Raw genomic sequence first — 27,540 nt, 5'->3', positions numbered from 1 at the left:
AGTTTGTCCATCTTCAAATTAGGCACGCTGGCAGGCTCACCTCCCCACTCGGCCATCATGGAAATGATGTTTTGTAGATTACAAATTCAGGATTAATATACACTGCTACTGTAACATCTGTTGAGAGCACTATGTTATAAACTGTTCTCCTAAGCCCAACATGTCTGCTATCTACAAAGTCACCAGTTCCTGTGATTTTTTTTTTCTGCACTATAGTAACAAGCCAGAGTGGAAAACCCTACTTATCCTTAACAAGAGGAAACAAGGAGAGAAAGAGGAAAGGGAAGGAAAAGGGAGAGGAAATGTGGGCACAGAGGGAAGAAGGAAACAGCAGCCGGGTTGTGGGAAGCGGCTCCCTCATCAGAATGCCTCTGCCTCAGGGACACGGAGCTGATGTCACTTCTGTCCCCTGGCCTTCCCTGAGAGACTCCACAGTTCCACGCTCCAGAGACCAGGATTTATTAAGCAAAGCTCATCTCGTAGCTGAGGGACCCGGGTGGTTTGTAAATGACTCCCGGGCTGCTGAGGTGCAGGCAAGTCGGAGGTGCAGCCCCAGCCAACGGCCGTGACCTCTGCCCAAGCTGCTCTGCTCACGTCTGGGGGGCTTCGCTCCCACGACAGGAGACTGTGTTTTCGTATGAGTCCCTGTTGCTGCAATTTTCACTTGACAGATGGGGCAGTAATTGACCCAGATATTTATTTTTAATGTTACTTAGGAAAAAAAAAAAAGGAAACCTTATTCTAGGGCTCTAAAAACCGTCAGTCATTATGAAGTAATTAAGACCCAGCACATCACATAAAATTCCTAGAGAAGCTCAACGCCCCCGTAAGGTTATTAAGGTTATTTTCTCATATTACATTATGGCTCCATTATCTGTGATTTGAAAATATCAGTGTAGGCACATTCATCAATTGCTTTTGCAATTATGTTGTAAAAACTGCTTGCTATAGCAAATTCCTCTTAATCTCCCTTCTAAATCTTTGAGAACATAATCCCGAAACAATGAAAGAATAACCTATTTTTAGTTTGGAATGGGTATAAAGCATGTGTTTACTATTGTTCCTTTCCCTTTAATTTACTTTTCATTTACATGGCCGATTCAAATTTCACCACCAAATCTCACCATTCGAATTTCACATTTAGACGTGCTAAAATATTGACAGATTGAACTCCTTAATATCTAGGAGCCTGTTGACCTTTGACCATTGCACCTGGTCCCCAGCAGTGATATAAGCTGTTCAAGGAGAAAGGTGGATCCAACAGCCAAGTAAGCTAGTGAATATGAAAACATCAAGGTCATGTGAAGGACATACAGACACATGTAATGGTCTTCAGAGAATCTATAAGCTGTCAAAATTCGCTCACCCCACCCTTAAATGACAAAGAACAGAACCTGACATAACTAGAGTCTTTGGCCAATGAACCTGATGAGGAGGGAAAGACACTGACCGTCCTGTCTACCACCAGGGGGCGGCAGTCTCTTCATGCCTCCCGGGTTGGCAGTTGCCAGCCTTGGGGTCTTTGAAGCTACAGAAAAATCTTCACCCTCTCTGATGTCTAATGTTACATTTCAGTATTTTCTAGAGATTCAAATATCTCTGGCAAGTGTGCCCATGTCTATTTGCTTTCAACTTTGAGAACTTTGAACTTCCTGTGAGCATACAGGTTCCAAACCTATGTGAGTATGAGGGACCGTGTGATTTTCTCCAAGCCCCCCTAGAGTTGCTCTAATTTTAGAATCTCTGGGTGAAGAACCTACCTGAGAACAAGCTGCTCTGAATGCAGTAATGCCAAGCAAAGGCATTATTTTACTGAACACGATGTCATCTCCCTGTATACTGAAAACTGAAGTAGATACTTATGATGTATAAAGCCTGCAGACCACGTGTGGTACACAAATCAATTTGCAGACTATTTGCCCTAACTCTGAAGGCTCTCAGGGTCCATTCCCCAGCCTGGGAAGCCTATGCCTTGCTTTTGTTTTATTATTTCAGATTAATATGAAGGTACAAACGATTAGATTACAACGTTTGCCTTTGTTAGGCAAAGACCCTGTTGCAGTTGGGCCCCTCACCCAGGAGGTACCATATACCCTTACACTGTGCCCATGAGGCGAGAGTGTGCCAAGGCCCCCCTCTTCCTCTTCCTCTCCCTCCCCCTTCTCCTCCTTTCCCTCAACTTGGATTAAATTGAGTTTTTCTCTTGTGTGGGCGTGTTGTATGTGCTTTGAAAGACAGAGGTGAGCAAGCAAAGAAAGCACTCCCCGCTCCGTGATTTCCTTTCTCCGTCTGTCTGTCCTGGCTCCTGCAGGCTCTCTGCAACGTCACATCCTCGTCAGCCAGCACCTAAAGCATCTAGAGACGCAGGACCTTTGTATGAGAAAACCCCAGTACTCAATTAAGGGGGGAAAAAATCCAGCCTAACAGAAATAAGCAGGAACTAAATGACAAAAATATTGATCACTTGGAATCTTAACATTTCAAACTCAAAAGCCATCCCACTCTGAATCCTTCATTGCCAACCTCCCCTCAGAGGGTAGGACGGACGGATGACTTGAAATTCCTTTTAGGATTCTAGCCACACTGTGGTCTGGGAAGACAAGTAAATTTCCAAACCTTCCACTCATATCTTTCTGGGAAATCACTTACTCTCTTTCTCTGCCTCAGTTTCTTTAACTGACAAAAAAAAAAAGTAGAATCAGTACTTTTCTAACATTTTTTAAAACTTTTAGAAATGAAATATTTAGGGCGGCACCTGTGGCTTAGTGGGTAGGGCGCCGGCCCCACATACAGAGGGTGGCAGGTTCGAACCGGGCCCCAGCCAGCTAAAACGGCAGTGGCAACTGCAACAAAAAACAGCCAGGTGTGGCGGGCACCTGTAGTCCTAGCTACTCGGGAGGCTGAGGCAAGGGAATCACTTAAGCCCAAGAATTGGAGGTTGCTGTGAGCTGTGATGCCACAGCACTCTACCGAGGGTGACAGAGTAAGACTCTGTCTCAAAAAAAAAAATGAAATATTCATCAGGACCCCAATGGATAGTACAGTTAAATGCTGTGTCTGGGCTCTCGAAGCAGCCTAAATTCTTTGTAATTTAGTTCAAATACCTCATTACTTGTGGAACCCCCGGAGCTCTCTCCTGGAGCTCGAGGGTCCCACGGTCATGCAGTTTGAAAGCCACAGGATGGAAGATGGTTCAAGTCCCTTCCCGGTCTGAAATGCCTTAACCTCCCCATGACCTATGCCTCAGCTTCTGACTTCCATCCTTCACAGAAATGTCACTTGTCTAGCCACCAAGCTTGCTCTTTCTGGTGACTGAGGTTTAGAAGAACCAGCAGTTTTCCTATTACCTATATATTTTTTCCATTCAGGCAATGAGTCCATTCATTGAACTAATGTGCCTCAAACAGCAACATGGAGGGGGTGGTGGGGAGACAGCCATGTGTGGAGCAGCTGTATTTGGGTTATAACCAATCAGTCAAAGGCCCCTGCCTTGAAGCTTGCTTTGTGCCTGTGAGTTTTGGAGAGAGAAGCATTTTAACCTGCTTGCTACGAAAGTTCAAAGTCCAATTTTATGTCTAAAATAAGAGGAACAAAAAGCGATCAGATTGCTTGTGGCAAGAACTGAACACCAGAATTCTTCTATTTTCGGGGCTATGTCAATAACTTAGTAATTTACCTTGACTGACATTGAAGTAAGTACAATAAGACCGACTAGGCGCTGAAGAGAGCTTTAATGCAGTCTGTGAGGAATTTCGAATGAGTTTTACATTGCTGGATAAAACCTGCTAATAACAGAACTCATCCTGACTTTGAAGAATGGGATCATTAATCTCATGTAAAATACGTAGAGATGTACTTCCACCCAAACACTTCAGAAAGTCAGTCAAACTAAAAAATAAGTATGCTGAGATGCTCTGTATCAGTGGGGAAATTACGATCCGATGCTTAGAGCTCTGAAGCGTCAAAGAAATAGCAATATCCGCTTGGGCGGGGGTGGATACGACCCCCTAAGATCGCAGATGAGGAAGAGAGTGAATCCCTCGAGCTGCGCCATGCACATGTCACAGGCTCACCCCAGCCCCTGAAAAGCAGCTAATTCATAACCCATCACTTTCACCTTTAATGTGCCTCAAAGTGAGAGTGATACAAGTGTAAGTACTAGACTTTCTAGAATACTTCCCATTTCAAACCATTTCATTTTCAAATAAAAACCCAACCACAACTCAACTGGCTTCCAAAAGCAGAAAGAGGAAACTGAGGCAGTAAAATGACCCTTGGAAGGTCACACGAGGACTCCCATGCTCTGCTGCTCCCGACCCAGGCTCCTGCTCGGAACCTGGGTTGAACAGTCTGCCTGACAACCCACCAGGGTATTCTGTTGAAAAATAAAGTGTCTGGGCCTCACATTCCCTCATGAGAAAAAGTTGTGCCGTCCCTTTCATGCCTCTGGTTTCTGTGCCACTTGGCTGTGCAGATTTCTACAAGCTTTTGAATAGACTAATAAACATGGAATTGTTCTGAACATCTGTAAGCAAAATATGAAAAGATATTACCCAGTGAATGAACATCCTGGGTTTTCTTGCCAGAAATGGGGTATTTTGTATATTAGGCTAATGCACTGAAATTAACCCAGAATGCTTATCCATTGCAGAATGTCTTTTCATATTTTCATCTGTATGGTCGTTATTATAAAATGTAAGAATAATTCTCTATCAGAGTATTCAGGCATCTGAATAGCTCAATTACTTCTAAAATCAATGTAGTAAAGCAACAACATGCCAGTTAATCAGCTGGTTTGCATAACAACTGTTTGAGGGAGTGTGGTGCATGTGCGCCTGTGTAACGAGAAAACCAGTGTCAGCCCAACTCTTTGAAGCAAATGTGAAAGATCAAGCTTTCATGTGACTACAGAGAAAAGAAATCTGGAAGAGGAGGAGCAGGATGATTTGACTTCACATCAAAAACAACCTTCCCCTTGTACCTGGTATGACATCTTGCATGTGGTACGTTCCCAATAAATGGCATATTTAATTCATTCGAGAAGACCTACATGAAATGTAGGCTCCTCGTGGCTATTCCAGCCCAGATTCTGGGTTCTCGGGTGCTAGAGACATCAAGCTTATAAAAACAAAAATGAATGGATGAGGCCTCGGAAATCATTGGCCACCAAGACTTACCATTACTTCTCAGTATGCCTTGGAGACAGATCAGAAGCACATTAGAAGTGGCCCAACACATTGCACCCCATAATTGCATTAATGTACACAGCTATGATTTAATAAAAAAAAAAAAAAAAGAAAAAGAAGATAAGAATAAGAAGTGGCCCAGCAGAGGTCGCTGGCCGTGTGAGCTGCTGCCCCATATCCAAGCAGAGATAGGGGGCCTGGTATAGAAGCTGGTGGTGAGTGGCTCTCACAGGGGTATGGATTCCGGCCGAAAACATCTGGGAGAGGAAAAGTTTTCAGCCTTTCCACTAAGGTTAATTGATGAATGTGAGGAGGGGACAATTACAGGAGGATGTTCACTTTGAAAACAAGGTTTAAATGATATCAGGAACACATGCAAAGGATAGGAATCACCAGGGGGACACAAAGAGGCAACTTCAGCCTCTGGAAAGCCATAGAGGTCTGGAGTCTAGCTCTCAGCTTTCTTTGAAGGCCAAAATTCCTTTTGCCATTTACTTCAACATAAGGTTAGTTCCATTTGCAGAGAATGACTTATGCAGACTAAACTCACAATAGACTGAGATATACATCTCACAGTGACATTTTATTTACGTTGAAATGAGAATTAGAACTGTCTGCCTGACCAACCTGGTCTTTATTGCATTTTCTTTGTCTAAGTAATCTCCACAGTAGACCAAGAGATTAGAAGGTTCTACAGAGCATGGATCAGAAGCGGTTGGTGACCCTACTTAAAAGTGCCATGGTGTTAGGCTCCATGGGTCTTCCCACAGCACTCCAGAGAATGCCACCAGGCGGCCCCCTCCATCCTCTCCTGCCTCCTGGGCTTGCTCAATCTCTTGCTGAGGCCCAAATATTCCTTTTATGTATTCAGAGCATTCCATCAGGTTCCTCTTTAAGTCCCACAGATCAGGAAACCAAGCTCTCTCTAAGTGACTGCCTGTCTCTGCCCTGATTGAGTAGAGGCTTATTTTATACTGCCATTCCTAATGGGCAATCTTATTCCTAATTCCTAAGGAGCTGCTGTGCCCTCGCATCCTCTCCATGGGTCAGGCTCCAGCCACACCAAAAGCTGGGGATGGCCTGTCCAGAACAGGCCTTTTCAGGGACATTTTGCTTAGACCTCTAGCCGCAGGTCTCTGCCAGGACATCTCCTCTCTCAGTTGTCATCACAAGCTGCGTCTCTTCCACATGCCTAACCTCAACTCCAGCTCAGGTTCCAAAGTCAGTGGAAACCACGTATCAAACTCCACATGGAGATGCCACAGAGACAGAAGCCCACATCCCCTCCGGACAGACGGACAGACGCGCATGGCGGCTCCACCTCCCACACGCGCCGGCTCGCTCCGCCCCTGCGGAGGCTGCGCATGCTCACTAGCCGGCTGGGTGCGGCAAACTCAAGGCCAAGGCGCTGGGCTGTGGTCGTCGCTCAGTGTGCCAAGACCACGCGTGTTGCTCTGATGTGCATCATCACCCTATAGGTCGCAGTCAGGGCGGTGGTGGTAAAGTTCACCCTGTGGCTTCTGGTAAACCCCTCCCTACACTTCCGGCACCTGTCCCAGGAAACCAAATGGTGCAGCTAGATTCAAGAATACTGCCATGTGAGGCCAGGTCCTTGAAAAAGTAAAACTAAATTAAAACCATTACAAAATATTCATGGGTTGTGATCAAAATGAATTACAAACACAAGCGTAAGCAATTTGGAAATGAATGCAAATACTCGAGTATGGACTAGTATTTCTGCCACACTGAACCGCAGCAATTACTACGCATCTTATGAGAGCATTGTTTTGTTTTGTTTTGTTTTCTTTCAACTCAGACCCCTCCAGGGCAAGCTTGCTCAGCAAGGCTTTGCACACCAGAGGCTTCAGAGGGGAGACCCACCAGTAAAACCTGCTTTCTCTTTCCCCTACCCCTCTCCTTGGTCAAAAATCTTTAATTAGCTGGTTATCATAATTACTCTAGCTAGGGACCTTATTTGTTCTCCTTCCCTGCTATTCCCAGGGATCTGAAGGCTCTACCACTTCTGTGCCAAAGGGACCTTTCTATCATAGCTTCTCTTCGCCTTTTCGTTTTTCCCTTTTATGATCAGAACAACAACAACAACAAAAAGGCCTAGGGAAAGAAATCATCTCTCCTTCTGTGTCTGGGTAAGACCCTGTAACTCTCTTTCCAATCAGGAACAAGTTTCCATGACAACCATGCTTCCCCATGTTATAGCTAACTTAGCAGGTAGTGTTCCTATTAAATAGAGAGTTCTTTACCAACCTCTATGGTTTCTGTACTTCACCATTTCTACGGGCCTCTAACATACCAGCTGTTTGCATGAACTGCATCTTAAAAGGGTTTTGCCCTTTTCCCTTCTAAATATCAGAAAGACAAAAAAAAAAAAAATTCCTTGGCTTTTTCCTTATAGCAGTTATTAAAAAGCACACCAATATATTCAAAAGTATAGCAGAGGCACAGACAAGGAGAATGTGTGACTTGGTGGAGGGAGTGAAAACAGATGAATGGACAATAAATGGGCTATAAGAACAGCTGGGTGATTACGCCTTAGTCAATGGCATAAACTTTGAGCTGAGAGCTAATGAGGTAGGGATTCCTGCCATGCACGACCTCGGGTAAGTTACTAATCCTCTCGGAGCCTCTACACTCCCTCTGTACAAGACAGAAACTAAGACACTTCATGGAACTGTTTGGAAAAAAGCAAAGATAGAAAAAGTGCTTATTAAAACGTCTGACATTACCATAGGAATTCGACACATGGCAATTACCACCTTGCTACCGTTAAAGACTTGAACTAGAAAGAGTCTAGTCTAGCAAACAAGCAATCACAATATTCTAATTGATAATAAGTATAACAGTAGATATTTGGGGGTATTTTTTAAGCAACCTTTTTCTATTAGGCCATTAAGTCACGTCTGGAATTACAGGAAGGAATCTATTCATTTCCATTCCTTAGACTTGAGAGGATACATCTGGGCGATCTCCAGTGTTCATCTGACTATTTATAAATCTACCTAAGCATTTGTTTAATTTTGAAAGATAAGCAAAAAAATAAATAGATTAACCATTAAAAAATGTATTCAATATTCTACATTCTCGACACTAATCAGAATATTTCAATTCTTCTCTAGAGGTAAGAAAAAAGAAACAAATGCATATTTTTATAAGATTTTCATTGTTGTACAGCTCAAATCTCATTTCGACATCAGAATTCATATTGTAGCAAACAAATCAACACGCTCATCATTTCACAGGCCCCCATCCCACAGCCCTCCCACCAGAGAGCTGACCCCACTTCGAGGCTTTACTTTAAAAAGATAAAACTGTTTGCCTATTTTTAAAATCTCATTTCTGTCAATATGGTGGACTACAGATCTTGATAAACCCTCCCTGTCAAGAACTCTTAGGATGATGAATAAAATATTCTTTTAAAACACTGTTTTAAATGCTACCTGAGCTGGCAGGGAAGTAAAAGGAAATCGTTTGAGAGACAGAAACAAGTGCAGAGGGGTAATCCGGTCATCAAGCTGGGATTTGCCACAGGAGAATCTGCCTCTCCTTTTAGCCTGGAGCACATATCATGCATGGTTTCCCATAAAAGGCCAGATAATAAATATTTTAGGCTTTGCATACCATAGAGTCTGCTGCAACCACTCAATTCTGCCATTGTGGCATAAATACACTCATAGATAATATGTAAGAAAAAAATAATAATGATGGGCATGGCCATGTTTCAACAAAAATTTGTTTATACAGACAGGCTGCAAGCAGGATTTGGCCTATGGCTCATGGTTTGCTGATCCGTGTGTGACAGCTTGGCTTTTAGTACTTTCCCTCCAGGAACCACATCTGGTCCATGTTGTATCTGTCTGATGTGTAGACTGTTGCAGTAAAGGCCCGGATCTCTTCACACCCCACTATCTCATTGTATCCCTGCCTCCTAGGGGAGCCCATCCCACATCAGCTTGCTTTGGTCAATGGGATAATAGTAAATGTGACACAGAGAACGGGCTCATCTTCTTTTGCCTCTCCTGGGCTCTCTGCATCCACCACCCTGTGAATGACCACAGTCCAGCTGCTGGAGACATAGGGTCTGTCATCACATTGTCTCGGGTGAGAATCAGCACTGACTGGCAGCCAGCACCAACTGTCAGACACCTGAATGAAGTCAGCCTGGGCTAGCTAGTCCCCAGTTGACCTTAGCCACAGGAGTGAGGCAGGGTAACTAGCAGAAGAAACGTCAAACTGAGCACAGCCTAATTTTCAACTCACTGGGATCATAAGCTAATAAAATGATTGTTTTGAGCCACTAAGTTTTAGGGTGGCTGTTCTGCAGCCAAAGCTAAATGATACTTTCCATAGGAAGTTTATCATCTTCTAGAAATATAAAGTGAGAGGCCAATAAGTATATTTACAGAAATGGTAAAGACTTGGGAAACATAAAACAATTGTATTTGCATCTTAAAGAGCCTGTCCCCCAACAGCAGGGATAAGACTCCCTTGTTTCTCCTACTAACAAGGCAAAGCAAAATCTTCCTACCTGAGCAGACTTCTTTATAAGTAGGATTGGAAGTATAGCCTCCTGCAAAACCGACTTGAGTTGAATACACTCCTTTCAAGACCCAGAATTTCCTTTCAGCTCCCCAGAAACAGCCCATTCCTAAGGGGGAAAAAAAGATAGTGATTAATCATTTATCCAAAACAAGATGGTCATTGCACATCACCTGTTCGACTAGAAAAGAGAAGTTTCTTCTGTCATTTGATAATCAAAAATGACTAAGACTTTCTTTTAAAGAAGGAGAGTTTTTAACATTGGTAAATAATTGTATGTAAGCCATTTGCATAGAAATACACAAAAACTTGGCCTCAAATTTAATGGAGTTAGTACATCTAAATCTCTCCCAATAACATAGTAAATGAATAATTGTATTTTGTGAATAATTTCAACACTCAAATCTTAAATTAGTAGAAATTTACTTAATGATCAGCTTTCTGGTCATGCTTTTTAAAAACATATTTTAACAAAGAATTATATTACTAAATTACTGATTTTAATCGGAAAATTTGTAAAATCAATACTGATTGATCCAATATTTCCAATTAACAATCTCACATATGTATTTGGTTTAAAAAAGATGTTTTTATTTTTTGAGACAGAGTCTCACTCTGTCGCCCTGCGTAGAGTGCCATGGCATCATCACAGCTCACAGCCACCTCAAACTCTTGGGCTTAAGCAATCCTCTTGCCTTAGCCTCCCAAGTAGCTGGGACAACAGGCAATCCCCATAATGCCCAGCTAGTTTTTTCTATTATTTTTAGTAGAGATGGGGTCTCACTCTTGCTCAGGCTGGTCTTGAACTCCTGAGCTCAAGGGATCCACCCACCTCAGCCTCGCAGAGTGCTAGGATTACTATGAGCTACCGCACCTAACCTAGTTTTTAAAAATTTTTTAAAATCAGTATAGACTTGCATGTAATAAATCACTGCTCACTCAGAAGCATATTTTTCCAAGTTCTATTTCTGAAAACAATGAGTGAGAGTGGATGCGTGTGGGGGGGAGACATGGAAGGAGGGAATAACATCAAACTCACAAAAATAGCGTAGCTTCAACCAGCAGTCATTGTGTTTATACCAGTAGTTATTGGATCCCTTTGAATACATGGTAAAAATCAAGGCCCATCTCCCAAGAATGGACATACTCACACATATCATAAATGTTGTATTGCAATTCCTTGAGCTCCAAATAAAGAACCCCCACTTTCTATTGTAAGTTTCTAAATTGACCAGCACAACTACTTTTCTGCAGTCCCACCATAGATATAAGCAAGATTACTGCCTCGAGTTTGATGGGCATTATGAAAGCGCATATAACTGAGATCTTGGGTGGAACAACAGTTGGTAAATTAATACATGGCTTTGACCCCTACAATCACTAGATTTGCTAGATTCAATGGACAGAGATAAAAGAAAAATCAGTTTACTGAATTTCTTGACACTGGTTAATATCCTACATTAAAAACTCAAAGCAATAACAAAACCCCCCAAAGCAATGAAGTTGTACAAAAATATTTTATTTTCTAGAATACAAAGGGAAACTTACTAAACAAAAATAGATCAACATTTAAGGAATAAGATAGAGCCAAATAATAAAACTGCAGTAAAAAAATTACCGTTGTGGTTATATGCAACATAGAAATATGTATACAATTACGCCACGATTATCTAAAGCTAAAGGAAAAGGGGAAAAAACACTATATACACATTATAACTATAAAAGAAATTCACACCAAAATAGACTGGAAGGAAATATACTAATGTTATTACTATGGTTGTACTAATAGTGGTGGGAATTTAGGATTTTTTTTTTTTTAGTGTTCAAATTTTCCTGTAATAGATTCCTATTACTTTGAAAATGTAAAATTTTTGCTTTAAACTTCAAAGACATAAGCATATGTATCATTTGAGTTATACCCTGCTATACCATTTTTCCTGTTTACAAGGGAACTGTTTGCTACTAGTGAATATAAATAAATATTTAGTATCTATAAAAATTAAGTATCCCCAGGTCTCTAGCAAAAGGATTCACTGCTAATTTTTGCTTCGTTGCATTCCCTGGGTTCAGAGACTGATGACAGGCACTCTCTGGAGGACAGGGAGGAGGTGAGCTGAGCAGCTTCACTGAATGCAAATGGCCACAAGGGCAGGCAGGAGCTTATTTGGCCTCCGATTTGACAGTGTGCTCCAGGCTCGTCTTGTACATTTCCTACTCCAGGCCCAGAATCAACCATTTCTCCAACAGTCCTGGCTTTTTTGAACATGAAAAGGCATCTCAAGACCTGACCTTGGTACTAGTGAAGCTTACTGCAGAGTGCTCAACCATATGGGTGAAGTTTCCCATCAAAAGCCAAGTCCTGCCAGACGCACCAAATCACAAGGTGGGGGGGTGCACCCCCAACCCATCATAAAATAGTTGTACTTCCAGGATCACAGCTAGCAGGATATGGGGCAGAAGCAAACCAGTGAATGGGCAGCCAGACTCCCACAGCACCCACCAGGGCTGCCCCACACCCTCCACACTCTGCCCTGAGGCTGTATGGGGACTCTGTACAAGCAGGGGGACAAGGCAAAGGCCAGGTTTGGGTTTGTGGATGGTTGGTTCATTATGTGGATCCACGCCATAAATGTGCAGTGGCCATGCTGTGGCATCTCTCAGGAGTGGCCAGGGAAGATAGTGGTTAGGGCAAATCCTCCTCCCGGCCAGTTCCTTCAGGCAGCACATGGCTGTGCACTCATGTAAAAGCAGCAGCCCAAGTGCAGAACACACGTGGGCTCATATGGCCGGCAGCAAGAGGCTTGGGCAGCTAGTCAGAGGTCAAAAGCAAAAAGGACTAGAAGATCAGGAACAAGGAAGTCTGAGGTAGAGGCACATGGACAGACAGGTGCACAGAGCAAGTGTGCAGTATGAAGGTCTTCGTACCCCCTGCTCATGGTGGCTGGGGGACATTGTCCGTGACAGAGGCCTTCCTCAACAAAGTAGAGGAAGGAGCTGGGAGATGGATGTCAGCACGCCTCTTTCGTTGGCCCCCCCAGTACCAGGATGAAGAACGGAGTAAAAAAAGTGACCAGTATGACCAACACAAAGGTTATACGTGGACCCAAAAGCCTGGACTCCCACTCACTGAGGCTCAGCTTGCTACAGTCACCACCAAATGTCCAACCTGCCAGCAACGGAGACCATTACCACGTGCCTTACATGGCACTACTCCTCGAGGGAAACAACCAACTACGAGGTGGCCTGAGGGTAACACTGGGCCCTTCCATGCTGAAAGGGCCAGTGGAGTATTCTCACAGTGAAGGTCACAGACTCCCGGGATGAATCTGTCCCTGCCTTCAGGATTGCAGCCAACTTCCGTCGCATATGTGAGTTCAGACATCTGGGTAAAGGGCAGAGGCAACAGACTCACACAGGCCCCAAGAAGGTGCCGGCTACATCAGTGGGTAGGAAGGGAGGCAGTGTAATTTGAGTAACTCGAGTGATCAAGGACAAAGCAGGGGGACCCAAATCGGCTAAGCCGGATTGCAGGATCGTGAAGGATGTTAGATTTTACTCTGTGCGAAAGTTGAGTTTGTTGAGTTTGGAGAAGGAGTGAAGACAACAAAACTTAAGTTTTTTTTTTTTTGTTAATTTATTTTTTTATTGTCGGGGATTCATTGAGGGTACAAGAAACCAGGTTACACTGATTGCATTTGTTAGGCAAAGTCCCTCTTGCAATCGTGTCTTGCCCCCAAAAGGTGTGGCACACACCAGACAAAACTTAAGTTTTACAAGACCGCTCTGGCTGTCCTCAGCTGAGGACAGACTAGAGTGAAACAGTCGCAGAAGGAGGGAATGGTCAGGAAACCACAGCTGCGATCCAGGAGAGCAACAATGGTGGTGTAGACCAAGCGGTGCAGAGAAATTACGAATCTCGCAATCACATTCCGGATATACAGGGCGTCCATAAAGTTCGTGTGCGATCTAAAATTAGCTATAAATTGCACATGAACTGTATGGACACACTGTATTTGAGGACAGAGCCAAAAGAATTTCCTGACAGATTGGACGCAAGATTTGAAAGAAAGAGAGGGTTAAGATTAAGGTCTAAAACCACTGGCTTGAGTGTAGAACATGGTAGATGAAGCATAATTACAGAAGGCCAGGGCTTGTGATAACTCTAGTTTTCATGGGTCAATAATACCTAGTAAGTCTTCTTACCTTTTCTTCAGAATTTTCCTTGCTGTTCTGGACCTATTACTATTCCAAATTTAGTATCAGCTTACCAAATTCCATAAAATACCTTTTCAAAATTTTAATTAGAATTAAACTTACAGATTAATTTGAAGATACGTTTGTGTCATATTAACAATATTGAATCCTCTTATCAATAAACAACATAGCTCTCCATTTATCCAAGTATTCTCGGATATCCTCCAATATCACATTATAATTTTCTCCAAAAAGATCCCACACATTTTTATTATAGTTCTACATACCCTAAGATTTATGGTATTGTTATAAATACTATTTTTTCTAATATATCGATACTTTATTGTTTACTGTTGATGTATAAAAACACCATTGATTTTATTGTGCTTTCAATACAGCCAGAAAATATAGAAAATTTTCTCAGGATTTCTAATGATTTGTCTCCAGCTTCTCTTTCATTTCCTATGTAAAAAACCATATTTCCTACAAATGACAGTTTTATATCTCTGTATCCAATATTATTTTTCCTCCTTTATCTCATTTTATTGCATTGGCCTAGAACCTTCCATACAATGCTGAATAATAAGAGTGATGGTGGGAATCCCTGTCTCATCTTAATATTAGTGAGAAGGCTCTAATAAGTATGCAGGTTTCTGTGGGGTTTTGGAAGATATCCTTTACAAACTCAAGGAAGTTTCCTTCCCTTCTTAGTTTGAAGAGCTTTTTATCATGCATGAGTTTTGAATACTAGCAACGTCTGCATTCTTTTCAGATTATCATAGGGTCTCTTCCTTTAATCTCTTAAAATTGTCTATTACATTAATAGATTTTTTTCTGAACCATCCTTCAATAAACCTTACTCATAATTCATTTTAACACTGAATTACTTGTGCTCTTTTATTTTAAAGTTTCTCGTTTGTGTTCATAAAAAAGATTTGTTAGAATCTTAGATTCTGGCACTGCCCTTGTCCAAAAATGGTATCAAGGTTATGTTGGCCTTATAACACAGACTGACTAACGTTTCTTCTTTTGCCCCCTCTGAAACATTGCAACGAGTTACAAGAAAATTTCCTGAGCCTCCTGGACCTTGTATCTTTAGAGAGGAATTAGAGGAGGTTTTGTTTGTTGTTATTTACTTATATTTTTCTATTTCTATTTTTGTTTTGGGGGGGTTTTCATTGCAGAACAAACATGGGGGTTCATTGTTCCTCTTTATTATCTTTTTGCTTCTTCCTTTTTTTACGCTCTGTCACCCTGACCACTTTAGTTCACTGCAACCTCAAACTCCTGGGCTCCAGCGATCCTCCTATCTCAGCCTCCCAAATAGCTGGGATGACAGGCATGCACCACCATGCCAGGATAATTCTCCTATTTTTTTTTTTTCGTAAAGATGGTGCCTTGCTCTTACTCAGGCTGGTCTTGAACTCCGGAGCTCAAGAGATCCTCCCTCTTGGCTTCCCAGAATGCCAGGATTACAGGCATGAGCCATAGCACCTGCCCATCCTTTTGTTTTCTATATCTGCTCTTTTTTCACTATGATCTTGTTTTGTGATTTACTTTTAGTCTGTTTCCACTCTAGATATAAATTATTGGCTTATTTATTTTCCAGTGTTATTTTCTTTTTTTTTTTTTTTTTTTTTTTGGTTTTTGGCCGGGGCTAGTGTTGAACCCGCCACCTCTGGCATATGGGACCGGCGCCCTCCAGTGTTATTTTCTGACACATGCATTTAAGTTTACACATTTACCTCTAAGGTTTGTTTTAGATATACCCAACACATTTAGATATGCAGTACTTTCATTGCTATTCTTTTCTAATACATTAATAACTTCCATTTTACTTCTTTCTTAACCCATGAACTATTGAAGGGTAAATTGTCTTGTTTTCAAGCATCTGACCTATTATGATTTTTTTCATTTTATTATTTGTTTTTTCATTTTAATTTCTAATTTTATTATATTATGTTAGAAAATAAAATTTTTACCTTATTCTTTTGAATTTTGTTGAGAATTATGTTATAACCTACAACATGGTTGATTTTTATAAATATTCCATGTGTACTTGAGTATAAAATTTCTGTCTATATTTCTTGCACACAGGATTTCACAGACCTTTATACACAAGTTTTTCAGTTCATTATTGAAATCATCTTAATTTTCTGGCACATTAAGTAAGGTTGATTCAGGAAGAATTAATTAAAATTTCCTTCAATGATTGTGACTTTTTTTTTTTTGAGACAGAGTCTCATTTTGTCACCCTCAGTAGAGTGCTGTGGCATCACAGCTCACAGCAACCTCAAACTGTTGGGCTTAAGCGATTCTCTTGCCTCCACCTCCCCTATAGCTAGGACTACAGGCGCCCGCCACAACACCCGACTATTTTTTTTGTTGTTGTAGTTGTCGTTGTTGTTTAGCAGGTCCTGCTTGGTATGAACCCACCAGCCTCAGTGCATGTGGCTGGCTTAGTAACCACTGAGCTATGGGCACCAAGCCAATGATTGTGACTTCTTCGATTTCTCTTTTAGCTCTGTTAGGTTTTGTTCCATAGAGTTCTATGCTATGCTCTTAGCATATGCAAATGTATTGTTTTATCTTGTTGGTATTGTTCCTTTTATTAGTACCTCATCTTTCTGAAGCTATTAAAGCCTTTTGTTCTTAAATCTGTTTTTCTAATATTAAAATCCCCTACATTACCTTCCATTGTATATATGTCTGGAATATTTTCTCCCATTATTCATTTTTAATGTGTATTATTTCCATGTGTGTTTGTTTTAGGTATGTTTCTTGTAAACAGCATAAAACAGAATTTTTGTATGTGACCAATTCAACCATCTCTCAAAACTCATTAGTTATTTTAACATATTTAATGATTATTTATACATTTAAACTTCTTTCCACAACCTAATGTTGTGTTTTATACTTACCATCCTCTTGTGCTTTGATTTTATTCGCCTCATTTCCTATCTTCTGTTATTCTTCTGTTTCCTGATTTCTCCCACCCTCCTCCCGACTGGCAATTTCGAGGTAAAAAAGGTATTTTTTTCTTTTAAAGGGTTTATCTTTACTATGTTTTACTATCATGTTTTCCTAACCAAGTCTGAAATTACTCAGTATTTCTACCGTCCTCCCAAATTCAAGGACCCTCACACAGAACAATCCTTCATTTTTTTGATAAGTGATTCAATGGTCACCATTTTTAATCATTTTTATATTATTGTTTCTTATGCCATATGTTTTACCTTTACATTAATTATCTGCCTTGCTTAAGTATTTCTTTAAATAGTCTTTTAGTAAATGTCTTTTATTCTTCTGGTAAATGTCTGTGAGTTGTGAAATCTCATAAGTCTTTTCATGTCTGAAATATTTCTATTTCGTCCTTCATACAAGTGAAAGGTTTAGCTGGGTATAAATTTCAAGATTTCATCAGCACTTTATTTTTTTGCTATAATTCAGCCAGACATGGTCAGTACATTGAAGATATTACTCCATTGTCTTCTCACATTCACTGGCACTGATAAGTTGCTGTCAGTCTAACACTTATTCCTTTCTAGGCAATCGTCTTTTCCTGTAGTTTATAAGGTTGTTTTCATTATTCTTAATATTATGGAGTTTAATTCTGACATATATCTAAGAGTCAATGAATTATATTTATCTTACTTAGGGCTTACTTTTGATATGATGATTCATGTTTTTCTTCAGTCCTAGAAAATCCTCAGCTCCTACATTCTCAAATATTGTTTCCCAACATTTCTTCCATCCTACTTCTCTGGAATTCCTCCTACCAATTAACTGCCAACTGACTGATGATTAATTCCTCTTTTCCCTGCTCCCACAGGGAACTATTCACTAGCACTATTAACTAAGTGCTTCATCATTTGAGTTCAATCTAAAAGTTCCACCTATGGAATTATTTCAATAGCTATTTCTTTTGGTTGCAGTTTGGCCGGGGCTGGGTTTGAACCAGCCACCCTCGGTATATGGGGCCGGCACCTTACCGACTGAGCCACGGGCGCCGCCCTCAATAGCTATTTCTTAAATTCCAAGTTTTCTTTTTTTTTTTTTTTTTTTTCCCAAATTTCTGATTGGAAATTGGACATTTCTTTTTTTTTTTTTTTTTTATTGTTGGGGATTCATTGAGGGTACAATAAGCCAGTTACACTGATTACAATTGTTAGGTAAAGTCCCTCTTGCAATCATGTCTTGCCCCCATAAAGTGTGACACACACCAAGGCCCCACCCACCCCCCTCCCTCCATCCCTCTTTCTGCTCCCCCCCAATAACCTTAATTGTCATTAATTGTCCTCATATCAAGATTGAGTACATAGGATTCATGCTTCTCCATTCTTGTGATGCTTTACTAAGAATAATGTCTTCCACTTCCATCCAGGTTAATACGAAGGATGTAAAGTCTCCATTTTTTTTAATGGCTGAATAGTATTCCATGGTATACATATACCACAGCTTGTTAATCCATTCCTGGGTTGGTGGGCATTTAGGCTCTTTCCAGATTTTGGCAATTGTAAATTGAGCTGCAATAAACAGTCTAGTACAAGTGTCCTTATGATAAAAGGATTTTTTTCCTTCTGGGTAGATGCCCAGTAATGGGATTGCAGGATCGAATGGGAGGTCTAGGTTGAGTGCTTTGAGGTTTCTCCATACTTCCTTCCAGAAGGGTTGTACTAGTTTGCAGTCCCACCAGCAGTGTAAAAGTGTTCCCTTCTCTCCACATCCACGCCAGCATCTGTAGTTTTGAGATTTTGTGATGTGGGCCATTCTCACTGGGGTTAGATGATATCTCAGGGATGTTTTGATTTGCATTTCTCTAATATATAGAGATGATGAACATTTTTTCATGTGTTTGTTAGCCATTTGTCTGTCGTCTTTAGAGAAAGTTCTATTCATGTCTCTTGCCCATTGATATAAGGGATTGTTGGCTTTTTTCATGTGGATTAATTTGAGTTCTCTATAGATCCTGGTTATCAAGCTTTTGTCTGATTGGAAATATGCAAATATCCTTTCCCATTGTGTGGGTTGTCTCTTTGCTTTGGTTATTGTCTCCTTAGCTGTACAGAAGCTTTTCAGTTTAATGAAGTCCCATTTGTTTATTTTTGTTGTTGTTGCAATTGCCATGGCAGTCTTCTTCATGAAATTCCAAGTTTTCTAATTGGTACTTTCTTGTTGCCTATTTTCTGTCATACTTTCTTGTTTTTTCTTCATTTATCTCTTTGAATATCCCAAACATGTACATTTAAAAGTGTTTTTTTGGTTTGTCCCCCAAAATTAACTCCATGAGTAAATTTATATTTCATTTATTGACATTGTTGATTTCTTTCATAGTATTAGATTATTCACATGCTTTGGAATTTGGGTTTTCAGGTTTATCTTTAGCCAATGCACACGCAGGGGTGTGTCACCTTATGGAGAAGACAGGAGACACAAAGTACTTTCAAGTTGAAACTACGGGGAGGCAACCAAAGCTCCAAGGGTTACTTGTTGCAGCAGTGGCTGCAACCCCAGATTAGTGATCCCTAGGAAACTTGAATATTTTATCCCATGGTGATACTATTGACAATGCTCTGGGAACTAGCCTTTGGAGGTCACAGATGCAATAAATTTACTTGTCACTACCACCACTCCTCCTACCCACCTCCAGGAACTTCTAAAAATCATCTATATCATGTAGGAATAAAGTTTTGAATTGATGGGGAAACAAATGTTCAAACTTACATCATGATTCAAGCACTCAGAGACTTACAGAACATATCAAAATTACAATGGTCACTCTATCAGATTTATATTTTTGGCACAATTAAAAACTTATTACTTGATAAGAACTTATCAAAAGTCCCACTGGATTTTTTTTTTTTTATTTAGAATTACCCTTAGGCTCCTGCATTTCTAGTCAAAGTTTTTATCTGTCATCTCTCACCAAAATCAGTGCCTATGGGGATTTTTTAATGTTTGTGGGAATTATTTTATTTTCCTTTAAGAATTATGATAGGAAATATTCAGAAAGAATTTTAAACAAAGTTTGAATTTTCATAAAGCCCTTTTCCAAAACACCCGGACACACAACATTTTTTACCTGACTCATAAAGATCTGTGATTATTAAAATGCTATTTTCTAAAAATAAGTGAGAGGGGGCGGTGCCTGTGGCTCAAAGGAGTAGGGTGCCAGCCCCATATGCCGGAGGTGGCGGGTTCAAACCCAGCCCCGGCCAAAAACTGCAAAAAATAAATAAATAAATGAGAGGGTGACAACTACAGCACTGGCACTCTCAAAAGGCAGCCTTCCAGATCTGCTATGTCCTAATGAGTTCCCTACAAAAATTGGTAGGGGCAAGTTCTGCTAACTAGTATAGCCAGTTCTCTGCTAACCAGCAGACCCTATTTCCTCGTTAACTAGCTTTCCCCATTCTCCAAGTCTTCCTGCTAAGGGTATCACTGAACAACAAACCCTCAGACAACAGGTAGGGTAGGAAGAGCAGGTCTGTCCTCTCAGAGTGAAACCAACAGGGAAGCCGGGCTCCCATCAGACCATGAGCAGTCACCACATGTCCCTCCAGCGTCTCATCCAAATGCTCCCTCTCTTCCAGCTCTTCCCCCACTTTCGAAGTTCACGCAGAACACTACACGGTTCACAGCAATCTCCAGGGCTGCCTCCACCTCTGGGGTTCTACCAAGTTAGACCTCGGAGACAGAGGGGCCCAGCCTTCCCCTCCGAGGCTGCGTACTTTTTCCCACTTTCTCCAGGGTTGCTGGGAGTCTGAGGTTGGCTTCATCTATTTTTGCTTGCTGTACAGTACACACTTGACACTTCCCTTCTTATACTTTCAAAGCAGCCTTTTTCTGTATAGTTCAAACCACACATCATCCATCTGAAAGGGACTATTAAATTAAGAGGCCTAACCCCGACCGCTCACCTAAGAGAACTTCAGAAAGGCAGGCATTTCCAACACCCTGCAGGGGACGTCCCCCCAGAATGCCGACACCTGACTCAATGTGGCCAATGCCAAACTGACGACCTGCCAGCATCTTCTTCCGATGTCCCCGTTTGTTACCACTGCACCACCATTTCCCTAGACCTTTAATAAGAAAGCTGGGAGTCGCCTCGCGTCTTCTTCCCCCTTACTTGTCCCAACCTGAACAGTTTCCTCATCTCTCAAATTCTTTCTCCTTTCCTCTCCCAGGTGGACGGCAGCAGCCTCCTCTTCCTCCCTGCTGGCTTCCCTGGCTGTAACCATCTTTCTTCTTCCTTCCGGGTTGGTCTCCAACCCTCGCACTTTGAGACACGTCATTTTCCTTCTCTAAAACCACCAATAATTAATAAGCAAGAATCTTAAAAGTAATAATACCTTCTGTCAAAGAAACAGCTCCTAGGAAATATTTTTTAATAGGCAAACGCTGATTTTCAGAAACGTTTCTAACAGCGTTTACAATGACAAAAATGTGAAACCACGTAAATATTCAATACCAATAAATGCTGATCTGCCTTCTGTCACTTGGCCTGGCACTCACATACACGAGGCTCTAGGGTGGGGGGTAAAGGTGAGGAAGGAATCTGTTGAGTTGAAATGAAATTCTTTGAAAATTTACCAGGACATCTTTATCAATGTAATGACAAATATATGTAATGGAGTGCATAGTAAAGGATTCTGAAAACTGAAATGCCGGTGACTAGAGAACTCAACACTTCCTTGGAGGGTTTCAAGGTAGAAACCCAATGACTGTATAGGAAATGTAGAGAGGAACACAGAAAGGAAAGTAGTTCTCATCTCACCTTTCCCTTTCCTGTTCCAAATTCCTGGGTTGTTGTAGACTTGGATTCAGAAGAACTGGATAGGGCATATTTTGATCAGACTTAGGTGCTAAAACACTTACTACCTATGTGGCCTCAGGCAAGTCCCCATACTGTCTTAACCTTGCTGTCCTCCTCTGAAAACTAAGGAGAAAGATGGTTATTCGCGGATTTATTGAAAGAATTTTGTATCTTGGTTACTCGGGAAGCTGCGGCTTCCATTCTCTTCTTCTCCCTGCTCGCTCCCCCTCCGCCCTCCCGCTGTCTGCCAGCCCTCACGTCCCGGTGGTTTCAGATGTCTCGGCATCCTTGGCAGAGCCCCAGAGCCAACTCTCAGCCCTCGGATGTCACAGACCACACTGCAGCCCCTCTGGATTCTGCCTCCAGAGCTTCTCGAAGCCAATTTCTCTGTTTCTGGAGCATGGAACTCTCGGGTTACCACCTGACTCAGGAGTCCCTTCTCTAACCACTGCTTCTGAACCCATAACCTTTTGAAAGTTAAACATTTCTTCACATATCTGCCTTCTCACTGCCTCCTACTCAATGTCACCATCCAGGTCTTGTCACCGCAAACCTGAGCACAAGTCCCAACCAAGAGCACTGGCTGAATCTGTCAGCTGGAAAGTTGTTTCTAACTACATTATTTCTGACATGCAACTTGATTACTGAATGCTCTGATGGCTCTGTGGCATGAATTTCAAGAGAACTGACATCTCTCTTCCTCTTTTCTCAACTTTAACTGTGACTTTATCATTGTGATCAGTGGGCGAATAAAAGTTTTCCTACAAATCATAAGTAACCTGATATCCTTTTCCTTATATGACAAGAAGAAAAAGGAAGTGAAGGGAAAGGAGTAAAGGTGGGTTAGGGTTAGGGGTTAGGGTTAGGGTTAGGGGTTAGGGTTAGGGTTAGGGGTTAGGGTTAGGGTTTAGGGGTTAGGGTTAGGTTAGGGTTAGGGTTTCTACCAGAGGCCGGCCATGAGAACACATTGCACTGGTGTCTCTTACACATGGCACCCCCTGACCTCTTTAGTAGCCCCACTTTAAGGATGAGAAAACAGAGACTCAAATAAGTCTGGTCACTTGTTCAAAGACACAGAACCAGGGCAGACCGGGATCCCGAGTGCGCCGCGCATCTGGAATTCAAAGAAAATGTTCTTTCCAAGGTGCCTCCTGCAGTTTCAGAATCTGGGTCTTTGTGGGAAGCTATGGACACCTGCCGTCAAGAGCCGCCCCCTCCTACAGGTGAGGGTCAGAAGGATGGTGCTGTGGTATCAGCTTATTACAGAGAATTTAGTGGCACCTGAGAAATAAAACTCAGATCGTGTGGATATTTGGAACAGAGCACCCTCATAGCACTGAGAGCTCTGACCAGAAGAATGCTGAGCAATCCAGGTTCAGCCGCAGCTAGGCAGATGTGAGCCCTTTATAGGAAGGGGAACCTAGGCAAAGATGAGAATGTCCACAGCTTAACTCTACACACAGTCCCAAGTGACTGAGATGAGAAGGAGCCACAGACACACACTCCAGACCCCAACTGTGGGGCCACAGGCCAGTCCAGCTGGTCAGCTGCCCAGAGGGGACAGGAGGAGGGGGATTTAAAGATGGATCTCAGCTCTAAGATGCTCGGATATGCTCCCAAGGAGGATGAACACGGGGCAAAAATGTAAAGGCTTCAATTTATCTCCTGTACTAGATTTTGTTTTCCAAAAACCTATACCCATTAAATAATTCAGCAGAACACCGTCCTCATCACCACTCTTGCTTGAAAACCACAAAATTTTAAAATACCTTCTGCTGAAAAAACTCACAGCAATTAGAGTCTGATTGATTCTTTCAGTACTCGATGACAAGTAATTACCTTCTGTCCACATCAGGTCCTAATGCTGCTTTAATTCGATTAATTATCCTTTTCAGTCTCTCCTCTAATTTAAAGCGTGCTCTTAGCACACACGCACTGCGGCACCTCTGTGCCGAGATCAGCGCAACCCCACGCTTCTCACACGCGTTGCTGTATTTCAGCCTTGACCCTGGGCATATTTTCTAAAGAGCATCAGGCCTGCACCAACCCAGAGGGGTTATGGGCCAGAATTCCAAGGCTGGAAAGGACCTTCCTTTTTGTCCAGCTTAAATGCCCTGCAAATAGTCAAAGCCTCTTTAGCATCACAGCCACCCAAAGTTCAGATCATGCTCGGTCTCTTAAAGCAACCCACCTCCCATGCTCCACTGCAGATCTAGAAAGCCCTTCACACATTGAACAAAAACCCTGGAACATTCCCTCCTTCACTGATGTAATCCTCTCCCTTGAGGTCACAAAGAACAAATTTAGCTCTTCTTCCTCCTAACAACCTGCTCATTCTGAACTTTCTGAACATTTGAAAACTCTGTCACTCCCTGGACCTCCTCTAAGCTGAATGCAATAAGCTCCTTCATCTGTTCCTCCTCAAACACAGCTTTGGGTCAGCTCACCATGTGCCCTCCTGGGAACATGCCATGTGTGTATCTCTGAAGGACAGTGGAACCACGACTGCCCCAGAGATGAACCATAGATACCCCAAACAGGATCACCACTGCATATGAAAGGCCCAGCTTCCCAAAGCCAGCTCACTGGACACAGCACAGTTCTCCAGGCTGCTGTCGGACTAGGCAATAACTAAGGATTAAGTAGCCAGAAGCATCTCAATTCAAAAGAACCAAACTCCTCCTGAGGCCATGAGAGCCAGGCTGGACAGCAGGCAGGCTGAGAGTGAGCTGTGGAACTTCAACAGGACCAGACAAAGACATCCAATGGCTGGCCTAGAGCAAAGAAAAGAAAGCCTGTGGGGTTGGGGGGGAATTAGTTTGCCAAAGAAGCATCCAGAATTTGATTCTCCCTTCTCAATGGGTAGGAGATCTATGGAATTTCAAGGAACAAACGACCATGACTTTTGCAGGGGGTTTTGATGAACACAGTAGAATGATTTCAGTTCCAGCTCGATCCTAGAAGAAAATGCAAGACATATGGATGTGGGAAAGAAGCCCCGATGGAGAAATCTTCCTGAAAGGTCCCCAAAGCAAGCTGCAGCCTCAGTGTGACCCTCTTCTTGGCTTTCTTGAGAATCGGTCAAACGTGAGTGGGTCAGCCTGGGTCACTTCCCTTTCCCGCAGAAGCAGCCACAGAGCTGGGAATGCTGTGAGGGAAAAGCCAAACCCTACACTCTGCCAGGATGGAGGCCAGATGAGACAGCTGGTTTGAGATGTTAGTGTTGGTTCTTCTGAACTGAGATGCTTCTGGCTACTTAATCCTTGACCTTGATGATCTGATCAGGCATCTTTTTGCTGTAGGAACAGAGGTGAAGACAAAGAAACACCAGAAGCTGTGGGTCTCTACCACCAGCTTACCCCACTTCGTGGCAGAATCCTGGGGTTCCAGAAGCAACAAGATAACTTGACCAGCATCACAGGGTCTTCCTGGGGTTCCAGAAGCAATAGGATAACTTGACTGGCATCACAGGGTCAAGGCTGTCATCCAGTGAATCGGAGGAATTGAAGACATCTCATTTTTCCTATGCTATGCTACACAGGCATCTACACTTCACCTCTTTCTGGCATAGATACGAGACTTCCCCCTTCACTTACTTACCTCTAAACCATTCTCTCTCCTGCGATCCCCTTCCTTCACCATTGCTTGGCATCCAGTAGATGGTCAATAAATGCTACTTCCCTTTCTCTCACACCTGCTTCCTGCTTCCCTCCTTTCTGAACCCCTGAATGTCACTCGTCCAACAAGCATCCAGAAAGCTAGGCTGGGGGGACGCCTACACCACAAACAAGAGCTGTCACCGTAAAGAGTATGGGCCCGTCAACCACTAAAGTCCTCAGAAGTTCCTTTGGGACTCCCTCTGAAACTCCCCACGTCTTCCTTCTCCTCTATTCAAACCACCTTTACCTTACGCTAAACTTTTAAAATTATTTCTTGCACAACTAGGTGTAAATAACTGAATATAAACAATTTTCTCCCACGTCTGTCACCAATGTGAAGAATACTGTCCATTCATTTATTGAATAAAATGTTTAGCTTAAGGGTGTGTATATTTGAGACTAGGCCCTGGTAACATAAGACCCAGTCTCTATCACCAAAAAGCTTGAAGGGCGGGCAGAGGGAAAAGATCATTATCTGACCATAATGCAAGATGATCAACTTAATCTGGTGAACAAAGGCACAGAGAAGGGTGGAGGGAGGAGAACTAGACGGAGAGTCGCTGAGACTGGAAGGATAAGCAGAGTTTCTGGTCAATCTATGGGAAGGTGCAAAGTGGTCACAATCATGGGAGGAAGCCATAAGCATAGTTTATGTCCTTCCTTCCAGAACATAGTTTGGGTGAGAAGTAGTACTTAAAAAACAACAACAGGGGCGGCGCCCGTAGCTCCAAGGAGTAGAGTGCTGACCCCATATGCCGGAGGTGGTGGGTTCAAACCCAGCCCCGGCCAAAAACTGCAAAATAAATAAATAAATAAATAAAAAACAATGAAAGGACAAGATTTACACATGTTGCTGGGCTTACTCCTAAGGCATGGCCCTCTCAGAGTTTCAAAGAAAAGACTAATGTTTTTACAAGTCCTTGTAACTTACCAGGACTTGAACTCTCTCAGAACCAAGTAGCTACAGGAATCTCAGCCTTTCAGTAGCTACTGGCTTCCTTGGAATTTCATGGAGAGATATAAAGAGTCACCCACGGATTTCAGGGGGATTTATTCAGAGATTTGGGGGGCTATCTGTCCTTCCTTCTAGAAAGTTCTCATTGACTTCCATCTGCTCCAAGAGCCCCGCAGTTCAACCTCTGTCTCTTCAGCCTAGAGCCACTTTCTATTGGCACTCTTGTTTTTTTATAAGCAACAGGAAATGGGAAGTTCCCTGAAGGAACAAACTGGCTAAGGTGGTTCTCACCAGATTCCTCCCTTCTTCGAAGGAATAGGTTCCCTGCAGGTTCTGCCCTGAGAGCAGTACTCAGCTGCGTTCTAGTTCCATCATCCAACGGAAAATATTTAAAATATTTTGTCCACAGGCAAAATTCCTAATTCCTATCAGCAGGAGGTTCAGAAACCTTATTTAACTTCAGAACTCCCTGAGTTGCAACTGAAACCCTAGTTTGGCTGATAACAAATATCTGACCTTCTGTCCTGATGGTTTGTGAAGTTGGAAGAGTCAGAAGATGCATGTGAATGCTGATGAACTTCACTGATGAATTTTAATCTTATTTGAAGCGCTCACCTCATATTTTATTTATTTTCTTTTTCACTATAGCCTTCATTTCCATTTTATTTTATTTTTAGCTGTGTACATTCATGCAATCAAGGGGTACAATGTGCTGGCTTCATACACAATCTGAAATATTCTCAACTGTTCATTTTCTTAGTTATTGTATGTAGACATTTATATTCTGCATTTAGTAAGTTTCGCCTGTACCCATTCTAAGATGCACCATAGGTGTGGCCCTACCCATTACTCTCCCTCCATGATAGCCTCCCCCCTCCCTTCCCCTTCCTTGGTCCTTTCCTCATAGTCTTGTGCTATAGTTGGGTTATAGCCTTCATGTGAAAGCTATAATTTAGCTTCATAGTAGGGCTGAGTACATTGGATACTTTTCCTTCCATTCCTGAGATACTTTGCTAAGAAGAATATGTTCCAGCTCCATCCATGTAAACATGAAAGAGGTAAAGTCTCCATCTTTCTTTAAGGCTGCATAATATTCCTTGGTATACATGTACCACAATTTGCTAGTCCATACGTGGGTTGATGGGCACTTGGGTTTCTTCCATGACTTAGCAATTG

General features: G+C 42.2%; 1 protein-coding gene across 3 annotated transcripts in view; it reads right to left on the bottom strand.

Annotated features, from left to right (window-relative positions):
- MSRA (methionine sulfoxide reductase A) overlaps positions 1-27,540 on the bottom strand; it is a 340,470-nt gene that overhangs the window by 154,362 nt on the left and 158,568 nt on the right. For all 3 annotated transcript variants that reach the window (XM_053578476.1, XM_053578475.1, XM_053578477.1), the window contains one exon: positions 9,730-9,849. In XM_053578476.1, the coding sequence (XP_053434451.1) occupies positions 9,730-9,849 (120 nt within the window). The remainder of the gene's footprint in view (positions 1-9,729; positions 9,850-27,540) is intronic.

This window comes from Nycticebus coucang, chromosome 24 (assembly GCF_027406575.1).
Source record: "Nycticebus coucang isolate mNycCou1 chromosome 24, mNycCou1.pri, whole genome shotgun sequence".
Classification (NCBI taxonomy): domain Eukaryota; kingdom Metazoa; phylum Chordata; class Mammalia; order Primates; family Lorisidae; genus Nycticebus; species Nycticebus coucang.
The sequence above is the reverse complement of the archived record's forward strand: the minus strand, read 5'-3'. Positions and strand labels throughout refer to the sequence as shown.